This window comes from Rutidosis leptorrhynchoides, chromosome 1 (genome assembly GCF_046630445.1).
Source record: "Rutidosis leptorrhynchoides isolate AG116_Rl617_1_P2 chromosome 1, CSIRO_AGI_Rlap_v1, whole genome shotgun sequence".
Taxonomy (NCBI): Eukaryota; Viridiplantae; Streptophyta; class Magnoliopsida; order Asterales; family Asteraceae; genus Rutidosis; species Rutidosis leptorrhynchoides.
In genome coordinates, this window is record NC_092333.1 from 60,725,631 (window position 1) to 60,737,126 (window position 11,496).

General features: G+C 34.2%; 2 protein-coding genes across 2 annotated transcripts; one reads left to right on the forward strand and one right to left on the reverse strand.

Annotated features, from left to right (window-relative positions):
• The first annotated feature begins 435 nt into the window (after nucleotides 1-435).
• LOC139860389 (sucrose synthase 7-like) lies at nucleotides 436-7,246 on the forward strand. Its single transcript, XM_071849154.1, has 14 exons — nucleotides 436-506; nucleotides 1,093-1,225; nucleotides 2,463-2,617; nucleotides 2,797-2,989; nucleotides 3,461-3,579; nucleotides 3,666-3,882; nucleotides 4,292-4,387; nucleotides 4,474-4,647; nucleotides 4,992-5,108; nucleotides 5,201-5,367; nucleotides 5,456-5,680; nucleotides 5,807-6,373; nucleotides 6,456-6,594; nucleotides 6,935-7,246. The coding sequence occupies exons 1-14, from the start codon at nucleotides 436-438 to the stop codon at nucleotides 7,178-7,180; spliced, it is 2,619 nt and encodes an 872-aa protein (XP_071705255.1). The 3' UTR covers nucleotides 7,181-7,246.
• Nucleotides 7,247-7,327: 81 nt separating this feature from the next.
• LOC139886454 (uncharacterized) lies at nucleotides 7,328-10,640 on the reverse strand. Its single transcript, XM_071870276.1, has 7 exons — nucleotides 10,622-10,640; nucleotides 10,478-10,551; nucleotides 9,018-9,662; nucleotides 8,878-8,928; nucleotides 8,137-8,226; nucleotides 7,794-7,958; nucleotides 7,328-7,658 (listed from the first exon to the last, which is right to left on the reverse strand). The coding sequence occupies exons 3-7, from the start codon at nucleotides 9,642-9,644 to the stop codon at nucleotides 7,521-7,523; spliced, it is 1,071 nt and encodes a 356-aa protein (XP_071726377.1). The 5' UTR covers nucleotides 9,645-9,662; nucleotides 10,478-10,551; nucleotides 10,622-10,640; the 3' UTR covers nucleotides 7,328-7,520.
• Between the last annotated feature and the right edge of the window lie 856 nt (nucleotides 10,641-11,496).

The following is an 11,496-nucleotide window of genomic DNA, read 5'->3' on the forward strand; positions in this document are numbered from 1 at the left end:
GGGGACCAATGTGCTCTGACCCATAGTGGGGTTCCTCGTAAAAAAAAAAAAAAAAAAAAAAAAAAAAAGGTTTGATTTTTTACAAAAATCCACATGTTCTTGTCCTTTGTACAAGTCAATGTTTGTTTTGGCCCACAATTCAACCAAAGAATGTTCTTTCGCTACCCACAAAAACATCTTTAGTCTTGCCCTCAAAGTATATATTACTACGAGACAAGTTAATTAATTCCCTATAAAACCCTTTTTGGGTTAATGATCATTTTCATATTTTCCCTTCAACGACATAAGTTGATTACTTTTGTCGTTTGAAACATTGGGTCTAGTTTACTAACTTAATTATCATAAGCTATAAATTGATTGAAACCGTTACATCCGCACAGCCAAAAGTGATCTTTGTTGTTGTCGTGATACATTCATTTCATTAGTAAGTAATTCATGGACATAGCGAAGAGTTTGGGCGACACATTGAAACAAAGCCGATACCATGCAAAGATATGCTTTGAACGGTATGCTTTTTACTCCATCCGCCATATATGTATTCACCTTACAATATTTATATATGTCTCAAAATTGTCCACTTACCAAAGTAACTAATATATCTTTCTAAATTTCTTTATTTACCTTCATTCATTACTTTCAATATAAATTATGAGTTTTTTTTTTTAAAGCTAGAAAAATTTATTAATACTATCATAAGTTACAGATTATACAACTATAAGGGTCCATTATGTAGCCCAAAAATGCTCGACTATCTATCTCAAGTATGTACATCACAATCCCGCGAAATAATACAAGTAACATTTACAAAAGCCCATATGTAGTTATCTGTAGCAGCTGAGCAGTTTTAAAAGTTTATTTAACAATATAAATTATAAGTGTACATTCTTTTTTTCAATGGAGAGAGTACTTAAGGATTTCAAATAATTAGTGCATTTGAAATGCATGACAAATATTTACATATTTTTTCTTTTCAAACTTTTAAAAATTATTCACATATGTTCTATTGAATTTATATTGATAAATTTGTTAAGGAATTCGGATCTTTACTTTTTCATTGTCGTTGACACCTTAAAGTTTATGTTGTGTATAAAGATTTACATCACGTGGGAAAAGATTGGTGAAACCCCAAGAATTGATTAACATAATTGAAAATACCATAGAGGACAAGCTTGAAAGAACCAAGATTTTGGAGGGTTCATTGGGACAAATATTGAGTTCCACGCAGGTTATCATTAATTTCCCTCTCTTTATTTACATATAAATTTTAAATTTAATTAATTAATTCTATATTTTTTTTTTTTTTAAAAAGTCAACAAACAAGCATTAATATAATTAAATGTTCATGATACATGATATGCACAACAAATAACTTGATTCAGTTCATTCTACACGCATGTGCTATGATGTAGTTGTAGCGTGAACATTAAATCATATACGTTATGAGGTATGAATTAAAATAATTTATTACATTTATCTATCAACCATAACTAACAAACATAAATTCTTAACGTAACCACAATTTTTAGAATCATCGTTAAACCTTATCAGATTGTTCATTGTTGTACTAAGCAGTTTAATATTGAGTTTACATTTATCTGTCACCTGTAACTAAGAGACATAAATTCTAAACGTAACGATAACTTTTAGAATTATCATTAAACCTTATTAGATTGTTGTACTAAGCTGTTTAATTTTTTTTTTTTTTTTTTTTTTTTTTTGGCCAAAAAAACGAATACTTATTTAACTAATTTTCATCTCAAAAAGAGATAAGAAAATAAAGATACAAGACAAAAGCACTCGCGAGGCTCGAAAACAGAAAACAAACAAGATCTAGCAAAATAAACGATCTAACGCTAATTAAACCCGAGCCTCGCCGAAAACCTAACAAAACAACTAACAAGCAAAGAAAGGATTGAAACAAACAAAACCATATAGATACGCAACAATACATAAACAATCAAAGTTTTTAAATTTGAATGTTGTACTAAATGTAGAGTATGTTCAGTGGCGATTCTAGGATCATAACTCAATGGGGTCTCGAAATTTTTTTCAGTACCAATTATAATAGATTGCTATTTTAGTGATAGTTTACCTTAAAAAAATTATAAATTCGAAAAATATATGGGGTCCGAGTAGTATAATTTAGTAGTGTCTTAAACAATTCAAAGAAAAAACTACATATTTAAAAAATATATGGGGTCATACATTTAAATTTGGTAGTGTTCTGTACAATTTACAGAGTATTTTCTACTAAAATTTTTCAAACTAGTGGTGTTCCATGACCCCGCGGATTATAACATAGAATCGCCTCTCTGAGTATGTTTATGAATCTTGAAGACAACATTAAGTGCTACATATTGAACTAAAATGTATATTTAGACATTGTAAAAGTGTTCATAACTTATTAGGTTTAACCTGTTTCTAGGGGTAATTAAAATGGTATAGTTATGGTGAAAATGCAGGAAGCAGTAGTAATTCCACCATATGTGATATTAGGGGTGAGGTGGAGTCCAGGAAGATGGGAGTACCTCAAGATCAATGCTGATGACGTCACCGTTCAATCCATTACTCCTTCACATTATTTGAAGTTCAAAGATTCCATTTATGATAATAACTGGTACTACGGCATACTCTAATTTGAATGTCAACTATTTAAAACTACAACGTACTTCTTAATTTATTTATTGTATTTTTTATTAAGCTTAATCGTTATTTCTTATATACACTTATGTTAATTTGTTTCACATTTATATTACTCCGAAGTTAGTCAGTTACTATTAATGTTGTATATGATAGGGCAAAGGATGAAAATGCACTTGAACTAGATTTTGGAGCGTTCGATATAAGTACACCGCAACTAACTCTCCCTTCATCTATCGGAAATGGATTCGGCTACATTTCAAAGTTCACCACTTCAAGGCTTAGTGGCGATATAGAGGATGCAAAACCGTTGCTTGATCATTTGCTAGCTCTAAATCATCATGGAGAGGTAACACTATATGATCATATGTATATTAAGCACAAGTAGTAATTAATATGTACCACCGAACTATTGGTTGAGTGGTAAAAAGCCTCAGTTGTTTGTGGGCATGTATCCTTGAAAAAATAGGCCGATATTGCCGTTCTAAAAAAAAAAATTGTACACATTTTCAATGTATAATACAAAAATATGTAGTACAATACAACACTATAAAGCATTTTATGAAATACTCTCATTCTTCACATTGTTGAGTGTAGATCATAGGCTAGTAATTGGGGACAAGAGGTTCGAACCTCATTAACAACATAACTTAGAGGTGGCCAGAAAAGTGGTCGGAAACGGTCACGGATACCTAGATTAGGCATTTAGGCCGCATACATCTGATAAAAATACTCCCCATCCCCGGGTAGCCAGAATGAGAAAACCTTATTGGTTTACATGTTTACCTGTTCTTATGTTTTTCTTGATTTTGTACCGCAGAAGCTAATGGTTAATCAGACACTAGATACAGTTACCAAGCTCCAAAAAGCTCTGATTGTTGCTGATGTCTACTTATCTGCCCACCCAAAAGACGAGAAGTATTGTACATTCGAGCCCAAGTAAACTAGTCAATAACCCAAATCTTCTATACACATCCATGTATTTTCGACGACTATCATGTGTTTAATGTTTGTATATTTTTTAGGCTTAAAGAGTGGGGATTTGAAAAGGGATGGGGGGATACTGCTGCAAGAGTTATGGAGACAATGAAGATGCTTTCGGAGATTCTTCAAGCTCCCGATCCGATAAACATGGAATTATTCTTTAGTAGGCTTCCAGTTATCTTCAATATTGTTATTTTTTCAATTCATGGATACTTTGGACAATCAGATGTTCTTGGATTGCCAGATACTGGTGGCCAGGTAACTTATTTTCATCTTCAATTGCACCAAAATGTTTAAGTTACTAAATGTATTGAACAACCTTCGTCGTCGCCCAATGGTTCAACCCCAATACCTTGAGTATTAGGCACGGTTGAGGTCAAGGGTTCGATCCCCTGGCTCTATAAAAAGTCCGTGAGGGAGGTTTTACTGACCCGTACGCGGGAATTCGGCTCGATCCACATGCCTGTATGGATTGATCGATCAGAACCCCGTTACGGGGCTCGGGTTTCCGCCTGATAATGTGTGGAAAATGATCGGGTGGGTGGTTTTCGATTCCCGTCAGTGATTCCAAACCCAATTTTCAAGAAGAAAAAAAGTTACGGAGTACTAATTATATTAGATGCAAGTTACGCAAATTTGGTAAAAATAAATATATGAATTTGCGCAGGTTGTATACATTTTGGATCAAGTGAGAGCTATTGAAGAAGAGATTTTGTTAAGGATAAAGCAGCAAGGACTGAATGCAAAGCCTAGGATTTTAGTGGTATGTTTTGAGGCTGCTTTAAAAAGTTGGTAATTAATTGATATTTTTGATATTGATGCAAGTTAATAATGAATATAACTCGGTAGGTGAGTCGACTCATTCCTGATGCGCAAGGAACAAAGTGTAACGAAGAAATGGAACCAATCTTGAACACTATGCATTCTCACATCCTTCGTGTTCCATTTAGAACTTCGAAAGGCATTGTTCGTCAATGGGTTTCGCGGTTCGATATATACCCGTATCTTGAAAGATTCGCACAGGTATAAAGTTAGTATTCGAGCTTTGAAAAGCAAGATATAAAGTTAGTATCTTTTTAGTTCATTACATCACTTTAGGGTTCAGAAGGTGTTGGAAGTTGTTTTCAGTGGACTAGAGGTGGCAATTTCAACCCATTTACTTATATACATATCAAAATGGGTTATCTTTAACCTTCGTATAATACAAGGTTCAAAACTTCGTTTAACTGGAACATGTGCTTTTGGTGTGTCCAACCCAACCCGCTGGGTTAAACTCTTTGAAATAAGATACTAATTTTGACGCATTTCCCAACCCGCCCATTACTTCACCTGCAAATGATATGTTCATATGTTGCTTCATAATTTAGGACGCGGCGTCTAAAGTTTTAGAGGTAATGGAATGCAAACCGGATCTTATACTCGGAAACTATACAGATGGAAACATTGTAGCATCTCTTATGGCCAAAAAATTTGGAGTAACACAGGTTTGTTTCATTTCAGATAAACTTTTAATTTACTCAATTAGGATAATCAAGTTCTTCGATTCATCGTTTTTCGGGTTGATTTTCGTGTTCAGGGAACTATTGCACACGCGTTGGAGAAAACAAAGTACGAAAATTCAGATGTTAATTGGAAAACTTTTGAAAAAAAGTACCATTTCTCATGCCAATTCACAGCTGATTTGATCTCAATGAACGCTACTGATTTTATAATCACGAGCACTTATCAAGAAATTGCAGGGAGGTTAGATATCTGAAAACCGAGCCTTGTTTGAAATAAAGTAAAAAATAAGTATTTTTGAACGTTCGTTTTTGTATGATTGTTCGTGTAGTAAGAGAAGGCCTGGACAGTATGAGACCCATGCAGCTTTTACGATGCCGGGACTTTGTAGGGTTGTGTCAGGCATCAATGTGTTCGATCCAAAGTTCAACATAGCTTCTCCTGGTGCAGACCAATCGGTTTATCTTCCGTACACGGAAAAAGATAAACGATTAACCTCTTTTCATCCCGAAATTAACGAGCTACTTTTTAGTGAGCAAGAGAACAACGAGCATATGTAAGTTTATTATCGAATTCGCAAGATTACGAGTTTTGCAGGGGTCCAAATGGGTTTGGGTCAATTTATCATAATTTGTATAAAAACAAAAATTGTGTATACAACTTACATTTGGTTTTTGAGTAGGGGATATTTGACAGACAAAACGAAACCGATAATATTCTCAATGGCAAGGCTCGACACCGTAAAGAACATAACGGGATTAACCGAATGGTTTGGGAAAAACAAACGTCTTCGAAGTCTGGTCAACTTAGTTGTGGTCGCAGGGTTTTTCGATCCATCAAAATCTAAAGATCGAGAAGAAATGGCTGAAATCAAGAAAATGCACGAATTGATAGCAAAATACAAACTTAAGGGTCAAATGAGATGGATAGTAGCTCAAAACGATAGGGTCCGCAATGGAGAATTGTATCGTTGTATTGCAGATACAAGAGGGGCTTTTGTACAACCTGCATTGTATGAAGCTTTCGGGTTAACGGTTATTGAAGCAATGAATTGCGGCCTCCCGACTTTTGTGACCAATCAAGGTGGGCCCGCGGAAATTGTGGTTGACGGGGTTTCGGGGTTTCAAATCGATCCGAATAATGGAGATGAATCGAGTGATAAGATTGCTGATTTCTTTACAAAATGTAAAGTTGATGTTGAGTATTGGGATAAGGTGTCTCGAGCTGGACTCGAACGTATCTACGAGTGGTAAGTCGTGGCCTTGAACGTATCTTAAAGTATGTCGTTCGACTCATGTTAAACTTGGGGAAATAACGTTTCGGTTTTGCAGTTACACGTGGAAGATATATGCTAACAAAGTGTTGAACATGGGCTTGATGTATGGTTTTTGGACGAAATTAAACAAAACGAATAAGCAAGCAAAACAGCGATACATAGACATGTTGTACAATTTACAATTCAAGAATTTGGTGAGTTAATTCCCCATACTTCCTTGTTGGTAGTACTTACCTTTATATATGAACTTAATTACAAAAATAGTCCCAATGGTTAGTAAAATCCTGCATGTTTCATCCTTAAACTTTTTTCCTTGCATGGATAGTCCTGTGGTTTGAAATTCTACAGAGATCTTTAAAGCCTGTGAAAAGTTTAGGGACTGTCCGTGAGAGAATTGTAAACCACGGGACTATATGAGTGAGAAAAAAAAAAGCTGAAGGACAAAACTTGCAAGATAACAAACCACATGGACTATCGGTGTAATTAAGTCTTATATATAACAGAATACTTTTTAACCATTCATTATGTTTACAGGCAAAAACCAGAGAAATATCAGATGTAACGACTCCTACATGTCAAGAACCAGTCCAAACCGAACCAACAAAACAAACACAACCACTAGAGAAAAAGTCAACCCAGGCTAGTCAACAGACGCCAAGTTTAAGGCCGTTAAGACTACCTTCATTTAGCAGTGCACAAAAACCATTGCTAATATTTGTATCTGTGTTGATTGCTGTTTATGCATCCGAGAATTTGTATAGGTATTTCAATAAGGTATAGTGGATCTACCAATAATAATGCAAAGTGTGATAATTGTAAGGTAACCTTAATTGCTTATAAATGAAAAGGAAGATTCTAATGTAATTACCTGTATTATAAATAAAAAAAAAATAAGAGAAAAAAAGCAACAAATAAAGCCATTATAAGTAGTTGAAGATTCAAGTGATGAATAACAAAGTTTCAATGTCGTTTAAGTGTACCACAAAGCTAAGAAGCCTGGGTTTATTAAGCCAGCTAAACAATGTATGTACGCGTGTGTACGTATGTATGTATGTACAATAGACACAGACAGACGATTTTTATACAGAGAAATCAAGCACCCAGAATGCATATGTTTTTATCAAGAGTTTGATTGTTTTACCGACACTTTGCAAATAGGACACCAGTTTTTTAACTGCATCCAATGGTTGATACACGTTGCATGGTACGCATGATCGCATCCCACCTTTCCTATTTCATCTCCTGCTACAAACTCTTCCTGCAAACACACACAGACACCAATCAGATTATATATACGTGTATATAGGTCAAAATAAGTCAACCCATTTAACCAAATAGGTCAAAGTTTCTACCTTTAGGGATATGAAAACAATGATACTTGAAGAAAGATTACCTGACAAATAGTGCATTTAGTGTCATCCAAACAGCAATTGCCTCTTATTCCCCGTTTATTCATATGCAACGGTTTGTATGTGCTAATTCTAAGGCATTTTGATAGTTCCTCTTCAGATAGTGCGGTGCTCACTACGCCCATTTCCTCCTCTAGTGCTAACAGTTCCTATAAACAAAATCATAAAAAAAAAAAGTCAGATTACATATCATTGACATGAGTTACAACTTGATTCATGTGAACCAAAAAAAATCATTACCGGTTTATACAACATATATGAAAACTCAATTGACACCAAATGCTATACGCCTATATGGATTATAAAGAGACAAATGGGGGAGCAAACCTCATAGGACATGTTATCAATGTCCAGTCTCATGTCCCTATGTTGATCAAAGAAGTTGAAGCCACCAATAAACGAATTTCCCAGAAGTTGCTACAAATATTAGACATATAAGTTAGTAACTAAAGGTGATAATTTCAATCTGAATATGCATTAAATTGGTCTACCTGGGTCATACAGTACTTGTCATCTAGCCATTTACAAGAGTTACCTTAAAAGTTTTAGCTAAAAAACGTTGGAGTCAACGTATATTGAATCCGTCCATAATAAGTGTCATGTTTTGACTTTTCAAAGTCTCTCTTTCTCAACTTTGACTTTATATATATTTATTTGTGTTATATAATATGTGATGAAATATATATGAGTGGATTGGGTTTTAAATTTACTTTTTATTGGTATTAGTTTCATCAATTATTATATAACACAATTAAAAAGATTTGAGGTCAAGGTCGAAAAGATAGACTTTGAAAAGTCAAAACAGGATACTTATTATGGGACGGATGAAGTATATAAAATTTCAAAACTACATTAAGTCGTCATTATCATAAATACTGTTTCATGCTTGATTTGCCCTGAACCCCATTTCAAAATTGTAAAAATGTTTCCGGTATTTACCCAAACCCGTTATGACATGTCCATCACTCAACCGACACCCACATGTTGTTATCGCTATTGTTAATTATGGCCAAGTTAGAGTCATGTCCATTTTCTATTTTATTTATCATAAAATCAGAAACCACTTACCTCATATGTTAACCCCTCTTCTTGATCTATCCTCTCGAGAGCCAGTAGAACCTGCAAAACAGCACACAAACAATAGGCAACAATAATCACTGTTCATTAAATACAAATTAAACACTGTCAATATAACTCAAGAAATTTACGTTTGCAATTGCATCGACATTATCGGGAGTCATACGATTACGTCGAACTGGAGATGGATTGTTTCGTTGTTGATTGAAAGAGCTACGAGTCCTTACAGAAGGAACACCACGTCCATATGTAGAGTGGGACCCACTTTCATCTGATGCTGATGGCCCACTGATCTTCTTCCCACTAGCAGACGAGCTTCTTTCACCTTCTGTTGACCTCTTTTTTACTGTATTTTTCTTCTTTCCATGGTCAAATGAACCCATTTCACTATTTTGGTTTGCAAGACCAGATGTTTGACCTTGACCATACACCTTCCTTATGACAGTCCTACCAGACGGTTTCCAATTCGATACACCTTTCTTTGACTCGGTATCTCTGGATTTTGACTTTGATTTGACTTGACTACTTTCTGACGTATTATGTTCGCGTTTCTTCACATTCGTGTATGAAGAATTGAAGGAAGGCCTCAGATAATTTTGAGTATGTAGTGCATGGTTAAGTCTACCACTGCAACCAATTCTATTGCAGAATTGAATACCTTCATCTCTAGAGCCAGTAATATCTCGTTTAGATGAACTTGATACCTTTCTAGTCGCAGAATTTAGGCCAACAGTTCGTTTACGAGAATATAAATCCATGTCAATAACGTCTGTTATCTGTCACAAAGTTTTCCTAGTTTAGATTGACAACAACAACAACAACAACAACAACAAACAACAAAACCCAATACCACATAAGTGGTGTATGGGGGAGGTGAGATGTAGACAATCCTTCCCCTATCCGAGAATAAAGACAAGTCATTTCTCCACCCAGAGTAAAAACACTCTCAAAAGTAGAGAAAGTCATCCCTCTCTATGAACACAAAAAAAACAACATGTTATGAAAATGTAAAAACAGGGTACAGGTGTGAATAGTAGAGGTAGCAAGATGGGTAGTGGGTCAAAACTGATTCAGCTCAAATCAAAACAACACACTTTTAAGTGACCGATTAAAATATATAATGATGAACAGGAAAAAGTAATTGTCCATATACAAAATGATGCATTAAATGTAATAAACAGAGAAGTAATCTAAATCTTTGAATAGCGTGATCGAGAAGCTTCTATGCACTTACACATGAACCGATTTTAATTTATTTTGAAACGAGATGAATTTAAATTAATTTTATCTTTGCGCATATATATATTATGATGATATCATAGTTTAGTTTAACTGTGAATGAACATAGAGCTACAAAACGATTAGAGACATCACATACGATAAATAAACGAATTGATAAGTGGAGTAAAACCTTTTCACGAGATACGATAAACAGAATCAAAACGAGTAAATTAACAGTAAATTAACCAGAATTCAGAGACAATCAGTATATCAATCAGATAAACCCTAATCGGTATTGACACATATCATACTATTATTACGTAGTATTAAAACTGTAACAAAACACAAGAGTTTCTGTAAATTTGCTTACCGAGTTGCAATTGGATATGAGTAAAAGCAATAGAAAAGTTTGAGAATTTTTGATGATGATGATGATACGTGTAGGCGATGAAAAGCGTAATATTTTTGTGAATATGAGTTTGAGAATTTTTGATGATGATGATGATACGTGTAGGCGATGAAAAGCGTAATATTTTTGTGAATATGAATATATTTATATTATTATCTATGGTTATGTCTATGTGTCAGTGTGTGTAGAAGAAAATAAAATGAAATGGATATAAATATAAAATTAAGATGATATGAAGACGCAAAGCAAAGAAAAGAGTAGCTGAAATACCGGCGAGTAGTGGTGGAGATTGTAAAAAGTCAACGACCCTTATCTTTTTTTTTTAATTCTTTTTATGACTTGAATTTTCGACTCGACCCGATTAATCTATGAGGTGACAACATATTTTGAAAGTAGTCCGGAGTCGTGTACAGTGAACATCCGTAAAAAACTTACATTACTAAGGACTTTCAAAATAACTATACAAATATAAAAAGGTGACAAGCCTCACAAGTACACAACTAAACAAAGCAAACAAACCAAGCAGACTAACTAAACAAAAAAATACTGGTCAAAAAAAAAAAAAAAAAACTAGAGAGGACAACAAACAACTACAAAAGCACTCCACGATATCCAAAATTTTAATAACCATCTATTTTTAAACCTACCAATACAACTATTTCTTAATTTTTTTTTCTAACAAAAAAAGGGAGAATTATATGAATAATTAACCAAAGTACAACATACACAAGGGAAGGACAACCAACCCAAAATAACAAAATCCAAAAACAATACCACAAAACAAACCACTCAACCCTCACTTATTACATTTCCACTTAATATTCCACACCAACTCTGCTTTTTGCACATCATATGACCTTTTGACCTTCAAAGTCAACAACTTGACCCAAATAAATTCCTTTATATAATCAGCCAACTCAGCATCATCTCTTTTCTTATTCTAGAAAATTCTCAGATTTCTTTCCATCCACACATGATAC

Excerpts from the sequence above, each read along its gene's own strand:
- LOC139886454 (XM_071870276.1), bottom strand. The coding sequence starts at position 9,644 with ATGGATTTATATTCTCGTAAACGAACTGTTGGCCTAAATTCTGCGACT. Across the intron at positions 8,227-8,877 it reads AAGAGGGGTTAACATATGAG|CAACTTCTGGGAAATTCGTT; the intron begins GTAAGTGGTTTC and ends TAATATTTGTAG. Across the intron at positions 7,959-8,136 it reads TTGATAACATGTCCTATGAG|GAACTGTTAGCACTAGAGGA; the intron begins GTTTGCTCCCCC and ends TTTTGTTTATAG.
- LOC139860389 (XM_071849154.1), top strand. The coding sequence starts at position 436 with ATGGACATAGCGAAGAGTTTGGGCGACACATTGAAACAAAGCCGATAC. Across the intron at positions 3,883-4,291 it reads TGCCAGATACTGGTGGCCAG|GTTGTATACATTTTGGATCA; the intron begins GTAACTTATTTT and ends GAATTTGCGCAG. Across the intron at positions 5,681-5,806 it reads CAAGAGAACAACGAGCATAT|GGGATATTTGACAGACAAAA; the intron begins GTAAGTTTATTA and ends GTTTTTGAGTAG.